Below are 27,531 nucleotides of genomic sequence, written 5' to 3'. Positions count from 1 at the left end.
CAAACCTGAAAGACGACGGATCCATCACCGAGGCATAATCTGGGTCATACAGGAGGTAAGCCGCAAGGGCCACCCGCACCACAGACGGTTGTATACGGGAAGCCGAGACCCTCCAGAAAGACGGAACCGAGGCACCTGGGAAACATAGAACCAAACCCGGGGAGGGGCAGAGACCAAATCCAACTCGTACGCAGAGGGGGGTACAGAGAACCTCATTCCTTGTAACAATAAGCCCCGCTCAGAGGGCAGAAAAACCCAGGTGGGGTCCAGTGGGGCCCAAGACCCCTAAGTCTGTCCCTCCCTCCCAGGATCCTCCTCTGCAGGTCCTGGGGCCGAGTCATCCCTCAAAGCACTGGCCTCTCAAGAAAAGGCCAGTGCAGCCGAGTAAGCCGGATGGAAGAGGGCCCACTGGTCAGACCCAGAGGCTTCGGCTGGAAGATCGGATTCGAATGCCTCCGTCGCCACACCGGAATGGGCATCCCACGAGACTGCCCGAGTCTCACTACCATCTAAACCCTGCCCCAACTCTAAAACCCTCAGGCGTTTCGGGGTCGGAAGCAGGGGAGGGGAGGGGAGGGGGACCAGAACGAATCACAACAGGGGAAAGGACGAGGGGGTGCGGACTGAACCAAGGTCGAAGCGACTTCCACCCCTAAGTCCGGGTCCCTATAAGCATAACGGGGCAGCCTCGGGGCATCCGGGTGAGCAACCAAACGAGTACATTGCATCAACCCAAAGCGCCCATGCAATGCCTGTGCCGCTTGTACCCACTGTCACACGTCACTCACCTTAGCCTTGTGTTACGTGAGGTTACAGTTCATGTAACGGTCATGTCTCAAGACCGGTCACCACTATTTGACCTTGGACCAAAGGAGAAGAGGAAAAGGCCCAGCCAACACTGCTGAGCTCAATCCTGCAGTGTGTAACTCCCCACCGAGCCTGCCCACCTGTGCGTGGCAAAGTTTTGCCGAACTCCCGGCCGTAACCTCAATCTCACCTCTTCCTTTCTGGTCGCCAGCTGGGTAATCCTATCTGCGTCCCAGCAACGCTGTTGGTTTGAATATGATGTCGGAGAAGCCCCCGTCCACACTGCTAAGCTCAATCCTGCAGTGTGTAACTCCCCACCGAGCCTGCCCACCTGTGCGTGGCAAAGTTTTGTCGGACTGCCGGCCGTAATCTCAATCTCACCTCTTCCTTTCTGGTTGCCAGCTGGGTAATCCTATCTGCGTTTCAGCAACACTGTTGGTTCGAATATGATGTTGCATCTACAGCCCAGGACCTCGTTCTGTATAATGCTAGTGCTAGAATTCAAATATTCTGTCATGTTGCCAACCCAGGGTCACTCTCTAGGAAATGCCAGTGCCAGTATTCAAATCTACTATCGAGTTGCCAACATAGGGTCTCTCTATATGTAATGCCAGTACCAGTGTAGTATAATCATACATCATTTTTCCACAATGCTCAATGAGATGGAGGTGACACCAAAAGCAATGATAAAATAATTAAGTTTACTCAAAAGCAAACTACAAACACATGAGATATCTATATCTATGTATGGATGTCAATGGTGACAGCAGCGCTCCTCTGGTGGCCGCCGGCAACTCACATCAGCTGATCGGGTTTAAATGGACCACAGGCCCCTCACTGGAAGAGGGGTGACTCTGTCAACATAGGTCCACCACTCCTCCACAGGTCAGCCACTCACTGTCTTCACCAGGCAGCAGATAATATATACGTGCTGCCCAACAACCTAATTTTTCCCTCCATGGGAGGGAAAAAATGATCTATCTTATCAAATCCTGCCCTCAGGCGCCTGGACTCCGATGGTCGCTGGGGCTCCTCCGTCTCTCACGCCGCTGCTTGACATTCCAGATGAGTCACCAGTCCATAGGCATCGTGAAGACTCGTCATCATCTCCGTACTCATTCCCTTAGTGAAGTTCCTGGGTGTTGGCTCTTCCTGTCGTCACTGCTTACGTCATTTCCCTCGAGCATTCCTTCACCGAGACCACTCACTCATGGTTCAGGATGCTTCTTCTCCCTTCTGAGTTCCCAGTGGGCGTGATCCAATCACAACAGCTCTGAGTACCTCTGAGTTCCACTGACGGTGAGCCACTCACCACTCCTGCCGTCGTAACTCTCTTGACTCCTCCATGACTATCAGCTCACAGTCCTTGGCGCCCTTACACCGCTGGAACTTGGCTTCCTCACACTTCCCTGAAGTACTGCAGTCTTTGGTAGTCACTGTAAACTTGTCAGGCTGTGTAAATCCACTGAATGAGGTTCCTGGACCTCGGAACTCGAGAGCTCAACCAGCGCACATCCACTCACAATGAAGCGTCGCAAATCTCTGAGCACCTGGCACTCTGCACGTGATGAACCAGGCCTCCTGGTGACGTCACAGACCCAGGAACGGGCTCTGATTAGTCAATCACGTCATGTGACCTCTGCCAGCCAATCACCAGCCAACTGGCGTCGTACACAAAATGGTGGACTTGCAGGCAGGGGGAGCGCCATTTTGTTGTACCTAGGGCATCACTTCCCACCCTTACCTACAAAATAAAAATGCAAATTTCTCCACAAATAAATAACCATTTTGGTAGCCTCATGTATCAAAAGATTCTCTGTATCTCAGAGAACCTGCAAGTAAGCTGATATGACTCTTAAAACTTTTATATAGGAGAAATAGGAGAGGGCCCCATCACATACCCCTCCCCTTAAAATAAGTCATATCAAATGAGCAGCACTGGAGAGGGCAACCTATGCTCGTGCATCCTCCATTCCTGAAGTGTCACTCCTCCAGTTGGTGACGTGGCTCGTACCACCTCGCCAGTCACTTGCACTAGTATATCTCCACCTGGCACAAAACCATGTGGGGTGGGTGTTCCCAGAACACCTATAAGAGATCCTCCTTCCGCGTCTACGAGAACACTCCAATGACTCTTTATCACTGTAAGGTTCAGTGCATGTAGGGCCTCCACTGCATTGTGTACTCTGAGGTACCCTCACACTTCCACTGCATCCTACAGGTACTCCATGCTTCCTCTCATGAACTCCTCTTCGCCAATCTTCTCTCTTCTCGATTTCTCTCCTCCCGTAAGTGCGTTGTCTCCTCACAGTGACACCTGTTACCTGTCCTCCATCCAGCAACTTCCTCTCTTCCACACTAGGCTTTTGTGATGGCCCAGTGCCCCTCTGGTTAGGCTGGTGCCTACCCTGCATATACCTGCTCCCTGCTTTCTTCCTATTAACTTTTCCATACCATTCGTTCCATCTTTCTTGGTGAACATTTTCATTCCTCCATGAGATTCCTTTCCCTGCAGACGTCTTCTTCAGTGCGTGGTTTGGCTTATCTACCTCACCATGGCTCACCTCGCCACAGTGGTTCTTCTTACCCCTACCACTATTCATCTGGCCGGCATAGGGTGCACTGCTTCGTCGCTCTTCCACTCTGCCCCTCACCGCCCTTCGCTCATCCACTGAGCTCACCTTACTCACCTTTTTAGGTGGATGGAGTGCGTCCTGCAGCACCTTCACCGCCTCAGGCGCTTGTACAGTTGCTCCTCGCCACTCCTCTACACGCATCATTAGGCTTAGTCGCAGGTCCTCATCAGTGTTCTCCACGACATCCGATGACCTCTCTGCACTCTCGCCCTCATCGTTATGGTCGTCGTCGTCTCTGGCGATGTTATCATTGGTGTAGTCGGCTTCTTCACCACTACTTGAGTCGACCGGCACCTCACCTGGCAGGGTTGTACAACGGCCTGAAACATAGGCACTCCTGGCCCAATCGGGTTGTATCCTGCCTTCACCGAGGTCGTTACCCAGCATCATCTGTACATGCTCCAAGGGTAACTTAGGGGCAACAGCTACGATAGCCTTCTCAACTCCACAGTCGGCAATCAGCTGTACCTCGTGAAGGGGTAACCTGTACTCTTCCCACACTATGTATTCTCACCACTCCCACAGGCGACTCATTAAAATCGTTGGGAAGAATACTCCTGGCTACCATGCTTATGTCAGCACCCGTATCACGAAGAATTGCAACCTCCACTGGGTCTGACTTCCCAAACTTCACATTGGCCCCGAAAACAAAGGGGTGTTCACCCAACTTCATTTCCCAAACATTCACATTGGGTCCACTATAATATGGGGTAAGAACAAATACTTTCTCCTCTTCTAACATCAGTCACATATTCCTCTGGTGCTCGTTACACTCATGGGCAAAATGTTCCCTCACACCACAGTTGTAGTATCGGCCGCCTCCCCTGGTCTACCCATCGCCAGTCACCCTGGCATTGCCAACAGCAGACGTTCCCTGGGTCCTCCTTGGACTCCCAGACGTCGATTCCCGGGCAGCAACACCTGCTTCCGAGCCAGGTCCATCGCTTACAGCTTGGGGCTTCCTTCCTGCATCCCTTGAGCTCTTGAACCGGTTCACTTCACTGGGTAAACTACTCTTGGGAAAGTCCCCGCCTGTCCTCGCTCTTCCTGAACTCTTAACACTTTCGCCCGGGCATGACGCAGCATTGCGTCATCCGTTTACTGTCGGTAATTCCGGGGATGACGCAGCATTGCGTCATCCACTTTAAATAATCGCCAAAAATCAGGTTTTTATCCGATTTTTTTGGGACTGGTTTTAAAATGCGCGCCGATGTCTTCCCATTTTCCTTGTTGAGCCTCGTGGCCCTCAGGCAGCTTGGCACACGCCGTGGGCCCATTGTTTTTGCTCCACTGTTGTGACCAATGTCGCCTCCCCTCGCATCTCAAACGTGTGAACATTTCGGCTATTTTCCGTGGCTATATTTCTTACTGCGGCTTTAGAAACTATCTACGCTTACTCCACGATGGATAGTGATCATGAACAAGGCCCCTCCAGGAAGAAAACTGTGAAAGAAAGGCATGAAAAGGGCGGGAATTGGGAGTGTAGCTGGAAGGCGTCTGAGCGCTCACTTGCGGCTAACGCGTGGCCCGTCTTCAACTCGTCGGCGGTTGGAGCGTGACCAGGTTTTTTATTTTATATGCTAATGTTCCTCTAGAGAATTCTATTGCGAACCCATTGAGACCAAAATGAAAGACCTAGGACGAAAACTGAGGTGACCAGAGTGAAAATAGTGAAAACATTTTATTGCGTTTGCGCGCTCCTGGGTAACTCGTTCGCACTTTCTCTGTTTGCTGCAGGTAATTAGCCGGGCTTTTGGAGTTTATATGCATTTAGTGCTGTAGAGAATTCTATTGCGAACACAATGATACCAAATTTAATCTCGTAGGACGAGAATTAAGGTGACAAAGTTGAAGAGAGTATACACTTTTCAGAATTTATGCGCTCCCGTGACACCCTGGGTCCCATATCGCACAGTTGAGGGGTGGCGCGCGGGGTACGCCAAAGTGTTAAAAGTTCCCTCCAGACCATGTGTAAGGAGAGTGTCTGGGCGGCCCCTCCCTCCTGAGATGCAGTGCCTCCTCCAGCATGTCAACTCTGTCTGCAGCAGCCTTATGGTCCTTAATACCTGCTTCTCTCAACCTTACTGGCCACTCAAGATGGAGCACCGACATAAACTTCTCCATCACTATAAGTCGTTTGATCTCATCCGCTGACTCTGCTTCCTCCGCCTTCAACCACAGTAGGAACTTCTGTTCCATGTCCCGAGCTGTCTCAGCGTATGATCTTTCCGATGCTCTGGTACACTCTCTGAACCGCTTCCGGTACATCTCCTGAGTCAGCCTGAATGAGTGGAGCACTGCACTCTTAACCACATCGTAATTAGTACACTCCTCTAGGTCCAACATGTTGTAGGCTTCCTGGGCCTCACCGGTCAACCTGCCCTGGACCAGAGCAGCCCAATCATCTTCTGGCCACTCTTTCAAGGTCGCTATCGTTTCAAAATGTTCGAAGAACGCCTCAGCCTCCTGAGGTTCAAAAGTAGGTAAGTCACGCTCCCTTATCTTGAGGTCATTCTGCCGTGCAGGTAGTGAGGGCAGCCTGCACTCAACGCGAAGCAACTCGACCTCTTTCTTTGCCTTTATTTCCTCCTGTCGCAGTTGCCTCTTCCTTCCTCTCGCTGCAACTACACCTCTCTCTCCCCTAGTTGCAGTTGCACTTCTCTCTCATTCTTCTCGCTGCAATTGCGCTTCTCTTTCTCCTCGTCGCAGCATGGCTTCAAGTTGCATCTTCATTATTTCCAGTTGCAGGCTCCTCTTACTGCAGCTGGACCCTCCACTGCTCCCACGTTCACTGCGAGTTCTCCCCACACTGGTAGGCGCTTGGGACGGCTTTACTTGGGACGGCCCACCTTGGGATGGCCTTTCTTGGGCCATCCCAAGATATCAACCAGGCTCTTCCCCTGTCGCCTCCTCTCGAGCTGTGAGTTGTGCCATTATTTCTATCCTACGCTCCCCTACCTTATTCGTCCTCAATCGGATCCTAAAGTAATTTGCCACTTGTTGGAGCTGGGCTTTGGTACACTCTTCCAAAATTTTCTCATCGCTCGTCGCAAAAGATTTATTCACTTTATCCTCCTCCATCTCTATAATTGAACAATAGTACTAATACCACACTGTTTTCACTATTTCAGTCTTTGCACTACTTTGTAACACTGTCACTGTTCACTGAGATCACTGGCAACACTGATCACGACACTGGTAACACTGTATTTGTATTCTGGCAACACTGTCTTTGACTCTTTGCAACACTCTTCGCGAAATCAGGCAACACTGTCCTGAAATCTTGGCAACACTGTAGCCTGATTAACGAATCCTGGCAAGGTCTCCAATTTGTCACACGTCACTCACCTTGGCCTTGTGTTATGTGAGGTTACAGTTAAACAGCGGAGGATCATGCTACTGATCCTGTAACCTCACGCCGTGGGTCTTTGCTCCCTCCACTAGGGTATCATGCATCATCCCCCAGGGAGCTCTCCTAGTCATGCCTCAAGACTGGTCACCACTATTTGACCTTGGACCAAAGGGGAAGAGGAGAAGGCCCAGACCACACTGCTGAGCTCAATCCTGCAGTGTGTAACTCCCCACCGAGCCTGCCCACCTGTGCATGGCAAAGTTTTGTCGGACTCCCGGCCGTAACCTCAATCTCACCTCTTCCTTTCTGGTTGCCAGCTGGGTAATCCTCTCTGCGTCCCAGCAACGCTCTTGGTTCAAATATGATGTCATATCTACAGCCCAGGACCTCGTTCTATATAATGCTAGTGCTAGAATTCAAATATACTGTCGTGTTGCCAATCCAGGGTCACTCTCTAGGAAATGCCAGTGCCAGTATTCAAATCTACTATCGAGTTGCCAACACAGGGTCTCTCTCTATGTAATGCCAATACCAGTGTAGTATAATCATATATCATTTATCCACAATACTCAATGAGATGGAGGTGACACCAAAAGCAATGATAAAATAATAAAGTTCACTCAAAAGCAAACTACAAACACATGATATCTATAACTGCTTTACCTGTTTGATGGGGTTCTGGGAGTGCTTCTACTCCCTAAGCCCGGCTTGAGGCCAGGCTCAACGTGTGAGAGTTTGGTCCACCAGGTTGTTGCTTGGAGCGGCCCGCAGGCCCACATACCAACCACAGACCGGTTCGTCCGGCACTCCTTGGAGGAAACTATCTAGTTTCCTCTTGAAGATGTCCACGGTTGTTCCGGCAATATTTTTTAAAGTCGCTGGGAGGACGTTGAACAACCGTGGACCTCTGATGTTTACACAGTGTTCTCTGATTGTGCCTATGGCCCCTCTGCTCTTCACTGGTTCAATCTTGCATTTTCTTCCATATCATTCACTCCAGTATGTTGTTATTTTACTGTGTAGATTTGGGATCTGACCCTCCAGTATTTTCCATGTGTATATTATTTGGTATCTCTCTCGTCTCCTTTCTAGAGAGTACATTTGGAGAGCTTTGCGACAATCCCAATAATTTAGGTGTTTTATCTCGTCTATGCATGCTGTATATGTTCTCTGTATTCCCTCTATTTCAGCAATCTCTCCTGCTCTGAAGGGGTAAGTGAGTACTGAGCAGTACTCGAGACGAGACAACACAAGTGACTTGAAGAGTACAACCATTGTGGTGGGATCCCTGGATTTGAAAGTTCTCATAATCCATCTGATCATTTTTCTGGCTGACGCAATATTTGCTTGGTTATGCTCCCTAAACGTTAGATCGTCGGACATCATTATTCCTAAATCCTTGACATGCTTTTTTTTACTCTGGGAAGATTCGATTGTGTTTTGTACCCTGTATTATGTTTCAGATCCTCATTTTTGCCGTACCTGAGTACCTGAAATTTATCACTGTTAAACATCATGTTATTTTCTGCTGCCCAATCAAAAACTTTGTTGACATCTGCTTGTAATTTTTCAATGTCTTCAGCAGAAGTAATTTTCATGCTGATTTTTGTGTCATCTGCGAAGGATGACACGAAGCTGTAACGTGTATTTTTGTCTATATCTGATATGAGAATAAGGAACAGCAGTGGTGCAAAGACTGTACCTTGAGGTACAGAGCTTTTAACATCGCTTGGACTCGATTTTATTTGATTGACTGTTACTCTTTGTGTTCTGTTCGACAGGAAATTGAGTATCCAGCGTCCTACTTTTCCAGTTATTTCCATTGACCTCATTTTGTGAGCTATCACCCCATGGTCACATTTGTCGAACGCCTTTGCAAAGTCTGTGTATACAACATCTACATTTTGCTTTTCTTCTAGAGCTTCTGTGATTTTATCATAGTGCTTGAGTAACTGTGACAGACAGGATCTTCCCGCTCTAAATCCATGTTGTCCTGGGTTGTGCAACTCATTGTTTTCCAGACAACTAGAAATTTGATTCTTAATCACTCTTTCAAACACTTTTATTATGTGTGATGTTAGTGCAACTGGCCTATAATTTTTTGCCAAGGCTTTACTCCCTCCCTTGTGCAACGAAGCTAAATCTGCAGATTTAAGTGCTGCTGGTATCTCCCCTGTATCCAGGCTCTTTCTCCATATTACGCTGAGTGCTCTCGCTACTGGTACTTTACATTTCTTTATGAATATTGAATTCCATGAGTCAGGCTCAGGAGCTGAGTGCATAGGCATATTGTCAATTTCTCTTTCAAAGTCTTCCGAGTTTGTGGTAATATCCGTTATATTATCTGCAGCTTGAATGTCATTCATAACGAAGCTGTCTGGGTCATCAACTTTCATGTTGTTTATTGGTGTGCTAAACATAGCCTTATACTGGCTTCTTAGAATTTCACTAATCTCTTTGTTGTCCTCTGTGTACGTACCTTCATTTGTAATAAACGGTCCAATACTGGTAGAGGTTTATGATTTTGATTTTGCGTATGTGAAAAAATATTTCGGATTTTTCTTTATCTCTTGTATAGCTTTCTGTTCCAATTCCATTTCCTCAGACTCATATGACCGCTTCAACGTTTGTTCTATTTCTTCGATCTCCCTGCTTAGGCTTATTTTCCTTGCTTTTGATAGTTGTGTCTGCCGAAGCATTTCCGTTATTTTTTTCCTTCTCCTGTACAGCCGTCTGCTTTCTCTTTCTAGAGTGGTCTTCTTTTTGCCCCTCCTCACAGGCACGTGCTTCAAGCAGACCTTGTAAGCTTCAGCTGTCAGTTGAGCTATTCCCTGTGTGGGAGTTTTGTCGCTTAAGACCATCTCCCATTGAATGGTTGCAAGGTCTACATTTATTTTTTCCCAGTCGATACTCTTATTGTTGAAATTGAATTGATTGAATATTGCTTCTCGCTTGTTGGGTCTCTTAGACCTACTACCGTTATTTATGCTAGCTCGCACTTCAATGAGCTTATGGTCTGAGTATGAAGTATCTGAGATTGTAATGTCTCTGATTAGTTCATCATTGTTTGTGAATAACAAGTCTAGTGTGTTTTCGTTCCTAGTTGGTTCTGTAATCTGTTGATTGAGCGAGAATTTGTCACAGAATCTCAAGAGTTCTCTGACCTGTGGTTGGTTATTTCCCGGGTCATTCCCTGCTATGATATTTGTGTTTGCCGTTCTCCATCTTAGACTCAGTAAATTGAAATCTCCAAGGAAGATAATACCTGGAGCTGGGCTTGCTAGGTTGTCAAGTATGTTCTCTATTTTGTGCATCTGCTCTGTGAATTCCTCAACCGTTGTATTTGGCGGTTTATATATTAGAATAATAATTAGGTTTAGTTTCTCTACCTTAATTCCAAGTACCTCTACCACCTCATTAGTTGAGTTTAGTAGTTCTGTGCATACCAGGTCCTCTTTAATATACAGACCTACTCCTCCATTTGACCTAGTTTTTCTATCACATCTATATAAATTATAATTTGGAATCCAGATTTCACCATCCATGTAATCTTTTGTATGAGTTTCCGTGAATGCCCCAAATATTGAGTTTTGACTCTTAATAGGAGGCCATTTATGAACTTAACTTTATTTCTTGACTTTGGCTTTAAACCTTGAGTGTTTGCAAATATGAATTATTGTCCATATTGTGTGTCACTTCTGGAAGGTTTTTGTAGTTCTCCCTCCTCTCTACCCAGGGTGTGTTGTTGTGGCAATGGTTTGTCCAGTTTTGGAAGTGATACTGGGGAGTGTGTTAGTCTCTGTGTAGTTGGGGGGTGTAGTATGTGTGGGCTTGATGACGAACCGGAGTCCAGTCTTGGGCATTTCCCCCTCTCCATCCGTACTCCTGCCACGTTTCTGCAAGTCTGTTTCTCCCTCTGTTTCTGCCTGCCTCTAAAAAAATTTCAGGGCTATTATATTGGACTTCCTCTCTTATATAGCGCTGTGTACCTCTGACGTGGAAATCAGGGCAATGAAGATCGTAGCATTTCCTCTCATTAACTGAGAGTTTGCATAGCTTAGGGTGAAAATATCTACACTCTGTATCAAAACGACATCTGCCTTTCCCTAACCAGTTTCGGCATTTCCGTGGGTGCATGAATGAGCATTCCGTGCCTCTGGGCCCATATCTGCACTGTCCTTTTGCATAATACCTGCAAATATTTTCATCTGTGATTGTATTATTCTTGTTTGTACCCATGCACAACTTGGCTACCTCTGTGTTTTTTGTTCCAACTTTCTCGTTTCTGCATTCATTCTCGGTATTGCCCTTAACATTCTCCTTATTGCTTTCGTCTTTCTCATTTGTGTTCTCATTCTTTCTCTCCTTATTCATATCACCAGTTTGCTCTACAATATTGCCTTCATTTTTGTGTACCTTGACACTATGTCCTTCTACATTGCTACTTTGACTCTAAATTCTCAGTCCCTGGGATATGCTCAGAGTTCGTTGCTGTCTTTATATACTCTGCATATATTTCTGGTTGTTTTTGTGTGAATTGTAGCCTGTGTACTTCAGAAATGTTATTCATTAGTTTGATAATGTTTTCCCACATCTGTCTGTCACTTTGACAGATCCAGTAGTTACCTTCCTTCTCTGTTTGCATATTGTGTAGGTAATCCTGTACAACTCAGGTGAAATCTTATGTTACAAATGTTACATACAATGCCTACAATACTCTTCCGAAGTGGCTTAAAGCAGCCTCCACACTCCCCCATGTTGGGTTTGTGGTGTTATAATATTATATGAATATATTTATAATATTATATGTATGTATATATAATATGTATATAGTATATTTATAATATTACATATGTTTATTTGTTCAAGTTTATGTAATTACCTAAGTGTAGTTACAGGATGAGGTTATCTTCTTGAAGTTATCTTGAGATGATTTCGGGGCTTTAGTGTCCGCCCGCGGCCTGGTCCTCGACCAGGCCTCCACCCCCAGGAAGCAGCCCGTGACAGCTGACTAACACCCAGGTACCTATTTTACTGCTAGGTAACAGGGGCATAGGGTGAAAGAAACTCTGTCCATTGTTTCTCGCCGGCGCCCGGGATCGAACCCGGGACTACAGGATCACAAGTCCAGTGTGCTATCAGCTCGGCCGACCGGCTCCCTTTGAGCTACGCTCGTGGTGTCCCGTCTCCCCCAGCACTCTTTGTTATAATGCTTTGAAATTACTGACGGTTTTGGCCTCCACCACCTTCTCACTTAACTTGTTCCAACCGTCTACCACTCAATTTACAAAAGTGAATTTTCGTATATTTCTCCGGCAGCTTTGTTTCATTAGTTTAAATCTATGACCTCTTGTTCTTGAAGTTCCGGGTCTCAGGAATTCTTTCCTATCAATTTTATCGATTCCTGTTACTATTTTGAATATAGTGATCATATCGCCTCTTTTTCTTCTATCTTCTAGTTTTTTTATATTTAATGCCTCTATCCTCTCCTTGTAGCTCCTGTCCTTCAGTTCTGGGAGCCACTTAGTGGCATGTCGTTGCACCTTTTCCAGTTTGTTGATGTGCTTCTTAAGATATGGGCACCATACAACCGCTGCATATTCCAGCTTTGGTCTAATAAAAGTCGTGAACAGTTTCTTTAGTATTTCTCCATCCATGTATTTAAAAGCAATTCTGAGGTTAGAAAGTGTGGCATAGGCTCCTCTCACAATGTTCTTAATGTGGTCCTCAGGTGACAGTTTTCTATCTAGAACCAGACCTAGATCAATTTCTTTGTCAGAATTCTTTAAAGATTTCTCACATAATTTATAGGTTGTGTGGAGTCTATGTTCTCCAATTCCACATTCCATAACAGGGCATTTATTCACATTACATTCCATTTGCCAAGTGTTGCTCCATATACTGTCTCCACTTGATCATCCGGACTATATGGGAAGGACCCCCAGCCGGATTATCACGTGCTCCGGATAATGGTACTTTTTCACCTACAAGTCCAAAAGTGACCATTTCCAACTATTTTTATACTACAAACAACATAATTTTAATTGCCTTGCCACATATAATTATTTAGAGAGTCTAGAAAGAGAGAGTTTAGAGAGTCAACTAGAAACCTCAACTTACCTTGTCGGTGTTCGTCTTCTTGATTGATGCCACACATCTTGAAGTTAGGGAGTTATTAACAATTTACGTAACCTATACTAACACAACACTAAAATTAACACTTAAAATTACTGTACAGCTCATTAAGCAAAGTTAGTTTTGATTGCCAGCTGCTGAAGCCTCACTGGTTGAAGGCATTTGGGTTGCCTGTGAGGCCTCACTTGTTGAAGGCGCTTGCTTGCGCCTCACTTGAAGGTGCTTGGCTTGCCTGTGACGCCTCACTTGTTGAAGGCGCTTAGTTTGCCTCTGAAGCCTCACTTGTTGAAGGCATTTGGCTTGCCTGTGACGCATCACTGATTGAGGTGTATAACACGTAACTTGTCTTTAATTGCTAGGACAACCTTCTTCCTCTTAATACCTCTAAAACGATTGATGTTGCTACCAGACATAGTCTTGGCCAAAAATGTTTAGAGTTACTATGAAAATAAAAAAGTTATTTAAGAAAATATTTCACTAATGGCACAGCACTGTGGTATAACACATGGGACGGGAGCAAATGGGTTGACCAGTGTTAGACGGGTCCACTAGGGGCAGCTATAGCATGTTACGTAGGCCGCCAGGAGGAAAAAAAATCAATATTTTTTAAGGAAACTTCACCCTGTGCACATTGTTTTTAGAAAACTTATATATTTGTAATTATATAATTACTAGTACTTATTTCATTTGTTTTTGGCTATGATGAATTGTTCTAAAATTAATGGTAATTCCTGTACCCAGGTGGTCCCTCCCGACACCACCCGTCTCGAGTCACAGGCAGACGGGATTAATACGGTACGGTCCGCCCAATGGCTTTCATATCCAGACAATTCAATGATTATCCAGCTGACTGTCCGGATAGTGTAACATCGGCTGCAAGTTAACTGGCTCGAAAGTTTTATCCGGCTAAACCAGCTTTTATCCGGCTCCCATGGCCATTTTAGCCGGATATTGAGATAACTTTATCCGGTTATGATTTTGGCCGTATAAGGGCATTTTCCCGGATGTTCGAATCCCGGATAATCGTGTGGTTACAGTACTTATTTTGTAAAGATCTTCTTGAAGGGCATGACAATTATCTCGCTTTCTTATCTTCCCTATTATCTTAGCATCATCAGCAAACATGTTCATGTAATTCTGTATTCCCACTGGTAGATCGTTTATGTAGACAATGAACATTACCGGTGCAAGAACTGAACCCTGTGGTACTCCACTCGTAACATTCCTCCAATCAGATACCTTGCCTCTGATTATGGCCCTCACTTTTCTGTTAGTTAGGAAATTTTTCATCCATGTTAGTAGCTTACCTGTCACTCCTCCAATATGTTCCAGTTTCCAGAACAACCTCTTATGGGGAACTCTGTCGAAAGCCTTTTTTAGGTCCAGATAGATGCAGTCAACCCAACCATCTCTTTCCTGTAAAATCTCTGTGGCTCTATCATAAAAACTGAGCAAGTTCATTACACAGGATCTTCCAGATCGAAAACCATTCTTCCAGATCGAAAACCATACTGTCTGTCTGATATTATATCGTTTTCCTCCAGGTTTTCTACCCATTTAGTTTTAATTATTTTTTCCAATATTTTTACTGTTACTCTTGTCAATGATACAGGTCTATAATTAAGGGGGTCTTCCCTGTTTCCACTTTTGTAGATTGGAACTATGTTAGCCTTTTTCCACACATCAGCTACAACTTCTGTACAAAGGGATGCCTGAAAATTCAGTTGAAGTGGAATAATGAACTCAGGTGCACATTCTCTCAGAACCCAAGGTGAAACTCCATCTGGACCAACTGATTTGTTCTTACTTGGCTCCTTGAGCATTTTTTCCACTTCATCTCTAGACACCTCTATGTGCTCTATGTTGTTCTCAGGAATTCTTATTGTGTCTGGTTCCCTAAAGATTGAATTTTATACAAACATACTTTGGAACTTTTCGTTTAGTGTTTCACACATTTCCTTTTCATTTTCCGTGAATCTATTTCCCATTTTCAACCTCTGAATATTATCCTTTACCTGCAATTTGTTGTTTATGAATTCATAGAATAGACCTGGTTCTGTTTTACATTTGTCTGCAATCCCTTTTTCAAAATTTCTTTCTGCCTCTCTCCTCACTGCCATGTAGTTGTTTCTCGCATCTTTGTATCACTGGTATGTTTGGGGGTTTGGCCTCTTCCTGTATTGATTCCATTTTTGTGTCTTATGGTCTCTGGCCCTCTAGCAATTTCTGTTTCCTAGTTCTGCATCTATGTTTTGGTATAAATTTTTTTGTGCCTTTATCATATATTTCACAAAACCTGACATACATCTCATTCACTTCCTTGCCTAGCAACAAGTCTGACCAATTATACTCACTAAAACTTTTTCTAAGGTTGCCATAATGTCCTCTCCTAAAGTCAGGTTTTTCAATTGCATCAACCTTCTTATTTTCTTCCAGATTATAATGCATTGCATACTTTATTCCCAAAAAGACATGGTCACTTTTACCCAAGGGAGGAAGGTACTGAATGTCAAATATTTCTTCCTCCTTCCTGGTAAATATCAAATCTATCATGGAGGGAACGTCCCCTTCCCTCATCCTCGTAGCTTGTTTAACATGTTGATACAAGAATGTTTCCAGGATGAGGTCTACAAATTTACAGGTCTAAAAATCTTCTGTTTTAGCTTCATATGCTTCCCAGTCTATGGATTTCAAATTGAAGTTGCCGACTATCAACAGTTGTAATCTATCGTTATCCGCTCTCGCTATGATCTCTCTCATTATTGTTATAAGATGTTCGCGTTTACTATCTAGCTCCTCCTTTGACCATGACCATGACCATGACCAGCACTCCATCTGTGCTGTGCTTGGCGGTGGACTATATGCATTTATTATCATTAGTTTATCATCCTCATGGCAGATCTCTAGTGCTATTATGTCAACTTCTTGTGGATTGGCAGTCATTATTTTCTTCACCTTTAGGTGTTCTTTCACCAGCACAGCAACGCCACCGCCTTTCCTAATTTTTCTGTCCCGTCTCCAAATTGAGTAGCCCCTTGGGAATATGACCTCATTTAAAATAACATCTTCAAGTTTTGTCTCCGTGAGTGCAACAATGTCTGGTGTCTGCAGCTGTATTACATCACTTAACTCCAGTATCTTCGATCTCACTCCATCTATGTTGGTGTATGCAATCTTCAGGAACTTGTTCCCCCTCTCCTTATTCTTCACTTTCCCCCTCTCTATTGATTTTGTTCGTTTGCCTTTATGTACCACTTTACTGGTCTGCCTACCCCTATCATTTTGTAGAAAAAAGAATTGATTTCTTCTTCATTCCTGCTCTTATTTAAACTTTTTGCCTCGGCGAGGTTCAGTTTCAGCTTCTCTCTGTCTTCTTTTGAAAGATCTCGTCTTAACGACCACACTTTCCCATCCTCATCACTTTGTAATTTTCTGGCATTCCTGAGTACTTCTTCCATCTATTTGGCACCATTTAGGGTGATCCTCAAAGGCCGATCTTTCCCTTTTACATATTTGCCTATTCTTCTGTAGTCGCACACATTCTCTATGGTAGTAAGACCTTCTACGAGGCCAACAATTTTATCTACTACTTTCACTTCTTCTACAGCTCTTTCTGACCTAGATGTTATCTCCTTTTCTTTGCAACCAAATATTATCAGGGACTTACTCCGATCAACTGTGTTTTGCACCAACTTCGGGTTAGATGCCAATTCCTTTCTCACTTCCAGCCTAATGTTTGTTTAATCCTGGTTGCTGCAGTGTTTGGCTTCCTTTACTGCTTCTTCAATTTTTTCCTTCTCCTTGGCCACTTGTACATAGGTGAGTTTCATATTCTTCTTGCACTGTTATATTCCCTGTTTAACTTCCTCCATCTTGCTGACAAAAGCTGTTTCTCCTGTTGAATTTCCTTACCTAACCTATTGTAGTCATTTATGTTTAAATTTACTTTAACTTACTCCAAACTAATTTTTAAGAATTTATTTTCTTCTTCCATGGCTTTGCAACTTGTTTCCAATTGATTTTTATCCTTGCGCAAGTCTTTCACTATATCCTCAAGACATAAAACTTTGCTATTCAAATGGTCATTACGTTCTTTCAATTTACTAATTATTTCTACATGAGAGTTCGCTATAGTATCTAATTTTACCAACTTGTTATGTAGACTACTAATATCAATGCTTTCTTCATTGAATCCCGCAAAATCAAGCTCTGTTTTGTTTTTCCTCTTGCCGGCTGCCATCTTGAATGTTCATCTCTGCACTGTAAACACTAGGGCAACTTTTTCTCATTTGATTTTTCACTTCCCTTGGCACATTCCTGTTATCTCACCTATTTTTCAAGAGCACTATACCTTTATGTTCTCTGGGACACCACTCACTACCATCAACCTGTACAACAATACTTAGGATTGTTGAAATATGCTGGAGCTCCTCTGATGCAAGTGTTGACCCTAGGGGTGTCACCTTTTGAATATCAAAATATGTGGGGGTACTTATCGCCATGTGGAAAAATATGGTCCCCCTTGGGGACCATACAGTTGACCGTTGTTTGTCCCAGATCGGGGACAGGATGCCATCGGTTGCCAGTTACTTGATTTATACATTGATTATTTGCCTGTAATATCCTAAAGGAATTTCTGCTTTCAACCGGCTTGCAATGTTATTCACTTACTCTATTACTAGTTCCTAGATCCACTTTCCCGTATTACCATATATATTGCCAGTATATTATCACTGAGGGAGTATACTATCACTGAGGGACGTCCCCTACACTGTGTAGGCCTCGCGGCTGTGGTGTAACCAGCCAAGTGTGATGCCTCCTGCCACAACTTTACATTTATACTTTTTCTATGTACAATTCTCTAATACTATCCACTAATTTATATGTTGGCTTACATGTTCCACTTCACTGTTCAACGTATCACTGCTCGCTATATTTGATATATATCGCTTATGCCTGTACACATGAGTCTGGTGGCACTGGCTCACCACGTGGTCCCACGTTTATTCTGTATTTAACTCAAAGTTCAATTGTTAATTTCTGCATTCAACTTTCCTACGGGTCACTATGCACTTGGTGATCACTGTGGGCCGTAATCCATGTTTGTAATCCTAAAAAAGTCCGGTTAATTCCAGTGTTTTCACGGAGCGCGAGACGACATGTCTGTCCCCTCCCCCGCGAACTACGAATATCTATGTATGGATGTCAATGGTGACAGCAGCGCTCCTCTAGTGGCCGCCGGAAACTTACATCAGCTGATCGAGTTTAAATGGACCACAGGCCCCTCACTGGAAAAGGAGTGACTACATCGTCATACGTCTATCACTCCTCCACAGGTCAGCCACTCACTGTCTTCACCAGGCAGTAAATAATATATACGTGCTGCCCCACAGCCTAATCTACTCCTATGACTCCTAGAAACATTCTAGTAAATACCTAGATATAACAATAGTCCTATCTTGCCTAACATCAAGGGAAATATGGGAGGGAAAAAATGATCTACCTTATCAAATCCTGTCCTCAGGCGCCTGGACTTCGATGGTCGCTGGGGCTCCTCCATCTCTCACGTCGCTGCTTGACATTCCAGATGAGTCACCAGTCCATAGGCATCGAAAAGTCTCTCATCATCTCCGTACTCATTCCCTTAGTAAAGTTTCTGGGCGTTGGCTCGTCCAGTCGTCACTGCTTACGTCATTTCCCTCGAGCATTCCTTCACCGAGACCACTCACTCATGGGTCAGGATGCTTCTTCTCCCTTCTGAGTTCCCAGTGGGCGTGATCCAATCACAACAGCTCTGAGTACCTCTGAGTTCCACTGACGGTGAGCCACTCACCACTCCTGCCATCATAACTCTCTCAACTCCTCCAAGACTATTAGCTCACAGTCCTCGGTGCCCTTATACAGCTGGAACTCTGCTTCCTTGCACTTCCCTAAAGTACTGCAGTCTTTGGTAGTCACTGGAAACTTGTCAGGCTGTGTAAATCCACTGAATGAGGCTCTTAGACCTCGGAACTCGAGAGCTCAACCAGCGCACGTCCACTAACAATGAAGTGTCACAAATATCTGAGCACCTGGCGCTCTGCAGGCGATGAGCCAAGCCTCCCAGTGACGTCACAGACACAAGGGTAGGCTCTGATTGGTCAATCATGTCATGTGACCTCTGCTAGCCAATCACCAGCCGGCTGGCGTCGCACACAAAATGGTGGACTTGCAGGCAGAGGGGGGGGTGGTGCCATTTTGTTGTACCTAGCGCGCCACTTCCCATCCTTACCTACAAAATAAAAATGCAAATTTCTCCACAAATAAGTAACCATTTCGATAGCCTCATACATAAAAAAATTCCCTACATCTCAGAGCACCTGCAGGTAAGCTGATATGACTCCTAAAACTGGCATATGGGAGAAATAGGATAGGGCTCCATTATACCGTAGATCATCAGTAGACTGGGTAAGCTGAGTCACCAGCAAGCAACAGAATTCGCAGAACTCTGGGTCGAAAGTGTCACCGACCCAACAGGCAGCGTGACAGAGGCAAAAACCATGAAGGTCACCCTGAGACAAGGGGACCGAGCAACCCTCGAACTCGCACGAAGTGAGGGGGGACTTTGAGGTCACATCCATCGGACCCATGTGCCCCCATGGGGTTTCCCAGGGTCCTGAGATGGAACTCACGCTCAGGGAATACCAGGCAGGGTACTGATAACCGGCACCCAAAAACTACCAAGCAACTCTCTAAAGCTGAACCTCAGGGACGTGTACACTCACGGGGACCTAGCAGGGGGGCACCACCGGAAGAACACCGTAATAGGTCGGGCACCAAGGGGCAAGCAAGGCAGACCCCCTCCACAAGTCAAAAAGAAAAAGAAAAACCCTTGCAAGAAGACAACGTACCCCTAAGGAACAGAGTCGGCCCCTATGAATGGTGAAAACAAGCTGCGCAGCACCCCTGCTCCCCTTACCAGTGCAACTGCCTCTTACCCTAAGGTAAACAAGGGAGACAAAACACCCAAGCACCCAAAGGGCGGCCGAAAAACCGAGCAGATAAATAGCACAGCAGAGGCTGGAGTCAAGGAACTTGTGGAAGGTAGTCCCAAGCTCCAAGGGCAATACTTACAGGGCACCTAGGGAAGGTAACCCTAGGCGCATACAGCCCGAGTACTGTAGAATAACTCCTGGTTCTCGCACCCCTGGAAAACAGCCACCACACTCGAAGCACAGTGCTGAAAAACACCGGAAGCACAGTACTGAAAAACACCGGAGCCAGAGAACACGACCTCTGCCTCTAGCATCAGCCTTAGAACTGATGGTGGATAGCTTGGCAAGGAGGTCTGGTGTTTCCCTTTCCCCCTCCCGGGAAGCGGGGAGCTGCGTAGACAGTGGTGCGGCGACATGTGACGTCATACTCGTTTGCTAGTTTCTTTTTGAAGAGTTCTATCCACATGTTCGGCTTTTGGTAGCAATTTCCATCAGAATAAGGGTTTGTTTTGGGACGCTTACCTTTCTGGGTGCCTGACCCAGTCGATGGCAGACACAGATTGCTTCCAACCACATGGGGGTTTCTATAGGCCATTGCTCGCCATGCCTCTCTGAGGGGGGCCAGGTTCTGGCTCATAGTCCCTGGTAGGCCCATAGAACTCCATACACATGACTGATGCCAAAGTCTAGCATATCAGCCTGGATAAGCTCCGGGGAGCCGAAGGGGCTCCCCCCAGAAAATAAATAAATAAATAAAATATTTCCTTCTAATATTGTTAAAATGAAGGAGTAAAGTTAATGATTAACTCATCACAGGAAAAATAATAATAAAATTGTATGTGAATCTTTGGCCATGGTGAAGTCAAAGTCTTGCAATTATGTAACAATTGATAACAAAGGTGACGGAAACTGTCATAAGATACTTCTGGAAGCCCTGGAAGGGACTGGTATTACCAGAGTCTACATATTCCTAGAGAAAATTTAGGTCAAATGGAAAGTTGTCAGAATACCTGACAGCCGATTGCCTAAACCAGTTGCTCTACAGAGAATTATGAAAGGGCACGCATTCTGTTGGGAGGGGGCAGAAGTAACAATTCAAAGATTGCCTCAAGGTGACTTCCAAAGACCTGGACATCAACACCAATTCTTGGGAGTTGCTTGCTCAGGACCGTCCAACTTGGAAAAGCAAAGTCACCACAGGGGCCCCGTGTGGCAGAAAATAGACGGACTGCAGAGGCCAAGAGGGAGTGCGCCGTACGCGAAGCTAGAGCAACCTCCACCTCTGCAATAGCACCCACCCACAAATGTCCCATGAGTAGGCAAGCCTTCTGGACTCAGATTGGTCGCATCATCCATCATTTTTTTTTTTTTTTTTTTTTTTTTTTTTATAAGATATATACAAGAGTTGTTACATTCTTGTACAGCCACTAGTATGCGTAGCGTTTCGGGCAGGTCCCTGGAATACGACCCCCCCCTCCCCCACGAAGAATCGTTTTTACAACCAAGTACCCATTTTACTGTTGAGGTAAACAGAGGCTACAGTTAAGGATTTGCGCCCAGTAAATCCTCCCTGGCCAGGATACGAACCCATGACAAAGCGCTCACGGAACGCCAGGCGAGTGTCTTACCACCACACCACGGAGGCATCTGTGGTGTATCTGACACACAGCCACCAATCTTCAACCTGATATATTGACGTCATGGTAATTTTCACATCAGAAGGACGATCATCATCATCATCATCATCATCATATTGTTATACATGCCAAATGGTGTTAGATCAATGATTGTAACATGAATCTTTTCTATATTACTCATGTTCTTTTTCACTTGGGAAGAAGTTGGAAAAATTAAGGCTCTCAGGTTCATTTTACAATTTGTATGGCATGACACTAAAAAAAAAAAAAAGATATGCATTTTGTTGAGTTCTCAACATGCTGTGAGGCAGAGGAGAAATAGAAACAAGTTAGCTGAAGTTACAGAATATATAACCAAGAAGGATGACAAGAAGTAGGTGTTACCCCAGTCAATATTGGGGGGGTAGTAGATGAGGTGTGGGTGGGATAATCTACCTTTGCCTTCAGGATGGTAGCATGCACATAAGTTTAGGCAGACTTTTGATACATGGATGTTTGAAATTTAATGATTTGTCCATATCAAATCTTCTACAGCACCTGTATTGCCATTGTACCTGTCAATTATTTTTATGTTGTTGGTCACTATACTTCTGGAAATGGTCTGGTTGTTTGTAGAAATTGTATGTTCTTTGACAGAGCCTTGTTATTTGTGCACTGTCAGGTACTGTGAAAGTGATGGTCGTCATGCCTATGTACTGAGATCATTGGGAGTGACGGTCCCCAAGTGGGCACGTCAAGGCATAGCTGATATTCGTCTCTTTTAATTAGTTTCACTTGGTGTCAGGAGAGTTCTTCATGAGTAGGATGGCAGTGTTCTTGCTGCAGGTACAACATCAAGTGTGTCTACTGTAAATGCTTATTTAACACTATCGGTCACTTTAGACCGGACCCTCATCCATTTTTTTCTCCCGAGTCCTAACTTTGGACCGGACTTGCATCCACTACAAAAATATTTGCATAAAATTCATTTTTTATCCAATCGACCTCAGGATAGTATCAAAATAAGCACCTTTAGAATGCGCACAATTTGATACCAAAATGAAAGATGTAACATGAAACTTGATGTCCTAACACTTATATGATTATAAATAGGTTTTTGGTCAAAATTTTAAAATATTTGTTAAAATTCTATTTATTGTGCTATTATGTTGGGACTAGTTTTAAAATGTGCGCCTTTACGTCGCAAACAATTTGATACCAAAATGAAAGATGTAACACAAAAATTTATGTCAGAACACTGGAAAGATATAAATAATTTTGTAATGATGAGCTTCCAGAATTAAAATATTTGTTAAAATTCCAGTTATTGCTCTATTATTATGGGACTAGTTTTAAAATACGCACCTTTTTATTGCGAACAATTTGATACCAAAATGAAAGATGTAACACGAAAATTGATGTAATCAAACTGAACGAGTATACACATTAGGTTGCAGTATACAAATTGGTGCTCGTTCACGGGTAACTTTAGGCTTTTCTGCGGGGAGGCACTCCAGGCTTTTGTACATTATATTCATACACATCTGTAGGGAATTTAATTGTGAACACAATGATACCAAAACGAGCGACGTAGCACGAGAATTAAGGTGAAAAAAATGAAACGAGTATACACATTTTACTGATTTTGTGCGCTCACGGGTAACTTTTGCTGACTTTAGGCTTTGCTGTTGGGAGTCATGCCATGCTTTTGGACATTATATTTATACACACCTGTAGGGAATTGAATTGCGAACACAATGATACCAAAACGAACGATGTAGCACCAGAATTAAGGTGAGAAAACTGAAACGAGTATACACATTTAGGCATCGCCGCACGCTCGCCCGCACCATTGAGGTCATGACGTCAGAGTCTGTGGCGCGCTCGTGGGGTGCGCGATAGTGTTAAAATACAACCCATTTCTTTGTCCTTATTGATTACTTGACCTGTCTCATTGCCCAATGACCTAGTCTTCTCCCTAATCTTTGTTTAATATATCTGAAGGATCCCTTTAGTATTAAACTTTGCCTGCCCTGCTATACACATATCATAATTTCTTTTTGCTTTGTTATTTCCTTTTAATAATTTTTGTTAGTTTCACAAATTATTGTTCTAATACACATTGTATTTTATTATCCAATGACAGTTACATGTGTAAAAGGTTTCACACTGTGTATACTGCCTCTGCATTTTGCTCGAACTCAATGAATTTAATACCATATGACAATAGTAATTGTAAAAGGCAGGAGAACTTTGCTTTAAACCTACTGACCTGGACTCTCTGTAGATGCAGTGATTTTATGCATACTGTATTACAAGCCTACTGTGCATTCTTTCAAAGATTCTGATGTTAGTGTCGTAAGTCTGTAGTTAGTTGCAATGGCTTTACTGCTATATATGTGAGGAGAGTCCTACAACAGGTTGTCACTGTTAATTCTTAATGAACATAGAATTTAAGCATTCTGGACTGGAGGAAGACTGCATGAGCATGATGTCAGTGGTTCTTCAGTCTCTCGTACACACACACACAAACTTATTCTCCTTTATCCCTCTTTTTCATATTCATTTTTCATATTCAGTAAACTATTATACATCTTTCCTTAACATTACCATATGCATATATTTTTAGTTATCTACTTAAAATCTAATTTATTCCAATGCTTTGATGGTGTAACTTAAAAGCATATACTGATGACTTCACATGCATGAACTAACTAACCAGTTTATGGAAGTATGGCGTATTGATTCTGAGTGACTCTCCATTATATCGTAAACAAGTGGTGTCCTTGTCTTGCATAAAGTCGATTGGAGGCGGGCGAGGGCTCGGAGTAGTGAACTGCACCGGATAACACCACACTTTCCGTAGCCCGCTAACTGCAGGAACCCCAGCTTCTGCCAATTACAACATCAGAATTATTACTCACTTGCATCTGCTTTATCATCTGTCAAGTACAACAAAAGGAAACCAACTAGGCAGTGACCTAAAAGCTGTAAAACAGAGAATCTGTCAAACCATATTTTATACATGTTATTGAAGCAGTGTTTTCCAAGCTACTACACGTAAGGAGATACATTATAGTGCAGCCCTGAGTCAAACAACTATAAGGGACCCACCCCAACTGTTGCATTTAGAGATTTATATCATCCAGCGGTGTCTTCGGGAGGCATTTGTTATTTTAACAAGAAAACAGTTATGTAATACTACTACTACACAGTACAATAATGAATTTCTATATACATTAAAAAACCAGCGTTGAATGTAATGAAACGCCATTTTCTGGGTAAGTCCTGGAGGTTCCGTGGAGTTATTGGAATGATATACGCTATATTAGTCTGGGACATCAGTCAATGGACTTCTGTCTACTGGGGACCACTAGCCAGAACATGGGCCCCCCTCAAAGGGGCATAGGGAGCAATTGCCCTCGGAACCCCCCCCCCCCTTGTATTTGGGGGTATTCCATTTGTCATCGACTGAGATAAGGCACCCAGAAAGGTAGGCATCTCAAAACAAACCCCACATGATACGAAACTGCAAAAAACCCAAGACCAAACAGAGAAACAGAACTCCCAAAATGAAAACAAAGCAAACAAGCAAACTTCATTCACCGCTTTGCCGCTTGTCCGCGCAGCCCTTTCCTCCCCAGAAAGTGGAGGGGGGGGGGGGAGCCCCACACCTCAATTCGGAGGCTGAGTATCAGAAACGAAATGGTTGACATGAGGGCGGGAGGGTGCCTGGGAGCATCCCGGGCTCTCCCACAAAATGGACTTGCATTATATTCAGCGCTGGTTTTCTGTGGGAAGCCCCTTCGGCTCCCTGGAGCTACATACCCAAAGAAAAGTAAAAGAGGGACTTAACAGGAAGGTGGCCGCACTACGTGCCTCAACTTGAAGACGAGACAACTGGCTGCAACTTGCGGCCCAAGGCAACACATCAATGACTGGGACCAGGAATGTTCACCAATTAACAGGTGGCCAGGATCCTGTTCGGGCTCCAAAACCATGCCCGAATGTCAGGCCAAGATATGTTACCAAACGCAGCGGCCAGAGCAGAAAATGTATGAACAACACAGGCACATGGGTAGATTGCAGTCTGGCTAGACTTAACCCTTAACCCTTAAAGTGCGCATCACGTCATATGACATGCTGGACGTTGTTCCAGTAAACTGCGCATCACGTCATATGTGTTGGAGTACTACGCAAGATTTAAACAGCCCGCGGATACATGGGGTTCACCACACCTTCATCAGGGCTCTTGTAAACAGACGCCATTTTTTTTAAAAATCGTGGGCCAAACTCCCGGGTGTTATTGGCCTCAGTATTGAGTGAGCAACCAAGCCTGATGCACGCAGCATGAGCTAACAGCACTGCTGTTTAGCTTGTGACCACAGCAATGCCTAAAAATGCCAAATTATACTTGTTCATGCTATTATGTAGCGATGATATTATTACAGAAAACCCCTGACTGTGATAAAACTGACCAGGGTTCTGATAATAGCAGGATTGTGGTGATATTTAGCGCTGTGCGCCATGGAAGGAGGTGTAATGCTGTGAGAGGGAGGGTGGTGGCGCTGTCTTTTGACTGTGTGTGACCACCACACAGCAAGTAGATATTGACTGCACTCACCATACCAGCTTAGTGGTTCGCTATGGTGAACACAAATGTAGACACTTATATATAACGTGCGTATAGAGGGAATAAACAGCAAGAGAAGGTTTGGAGCCGCCATTTTGGTGAGGGCGGTGGCGTCGTCTGCACGACGCCACCGTGCAGACGACGGTGTTGTTTACTGGTTACCACGATGGTCTTTGGGCACCATACCAGTTTATTTGTACAAGTATGATGAATAAAGCAAGTAGATATTTATATATAATGTGTGTATATAGCGTAATAACACCACACAGTATTGTTGGAGGAGAAATATTAGTGCGTCTGGCCTTGAGGGCGGCCACCGATCAGCTGACTGTGTGAGTAGCCACATCTCTGTGCCTTTACTCACCATACAAGCTTACATGTACAGTTATGGTGAACAAAACATGTAGATACTTATATATAACGTCTGTATATAAGATATATAGCGTAATAACACCACACAGTATTGTTGGAGGAGAAATATTAGTGCGTCTGACCTTGAGGGCGGCCGCCGATCAGCTGACTGTGTGAGTAGCCACATCTCTGTGCCTTTACTCACCATACAAGCTTACATGTACAGTTATGGTGAACAAAACATGTAGATACTTATATATAACGTCTGTATATAGTGAATTAGAGCAAAAACATTATTGTGGGAGGAGAATGAGGGTGAGTCAGATGACTGAAGGGAGGGCGGGAGTGGCTGGCTGGTACACGGCGGTCACTCCTCATTACTTTTTGAATCATAATAGCTACTTAGCGGTTCGTTATAGTGAACAAAACATGCAAATACTTATATATAACCTGTGCTTATAGTGTAATAACCGACAAAGTATTTGTTCACTGATTGATGAACATAATTGAATCAACAATATGCACACCATATTTTTGAGTACACCAACGATTCACTCATTTTATTATATAAATATATCAACTACACACTATTGAATAATATTACAGCAAAAAAAGTATGAAAAATCAATCAGAGACATTGAAATAATTCGGTAATTATCTCTTTGTGGCAACTCTGGCCTGACAGCTTGCGAGCAACAGACCGCCTGGGACGCACGCTGAGTCAGCGCCTATAATTTGCCAGACTTCCCAGCCCTATAGTGGGCAATATATGCCATTTACGATTTTTTTATTATTTTTCCCGTGATCAGTGAACACAAATTAACAGGTTAGAAAGAAAAAATATTTTTTTTTTTTTCAAAATGACCTGCGCCTGTGGGGATGACAGGATATTAAACCCCGAGCATGTTAAGGGTTAAAGTGCTCAGCATAAGGGGGCAGGGAAGTGAAAAGCATTTGAATTATGTTAAAATTACTTAAAAACAAACAAATTTGTTAAATCTGATTTGTTAAACAAACCTCCAACTTA

At 44.1% G+C, this 27,531-nt stretch overlaps 1 protein-coding gene across 1 annotated transcript in view; it reads right to left on the bottom strand.

Annotated features, from left to right (window-relative positions):
* Window positions 1–27,531, bottom strand: part of LOC123750645 (mRNA (2'-O-methyladenosine-N(6)-)-methyltransferase) — a 221,183-nt gene that overhangs the window by 160,258 nt on the left and 33,394 nt on the right. The window contains exon 3 of the mRNA XM_069323555.1: window positions 24,240–24,412. Within this exon, the coding sequence (XP_069179656.1) occupies window positions 24,240–24,412 (173 nt within the window). The remainder of the gene's footprint in view (window positions 1–24,239; window positions 24,413–27,531) is intronic.

The sequence above is a fragment of the Procambarus clarkii genome, chromosome 13, assembly GCF_040958095.1.
Source record: "Procambarus clarkii isolate CNS0578487 chromosome 13, FALCON_Pclarkii_2.0, whole genome shotgun sequence".
In the NCBI taxonomy this organism is placed as follows: domain Eukaryota; kingdom Metazoa; phylum Arthropoda; class Malacostraca; order Decapoda; family Cambaridae; genus Procambarus; species Procambarus clarkii.
Note: the sequence above shows the minus strand (reverse complement) of the source record. Positions and strands in the feature narration are given on the sequence as shown.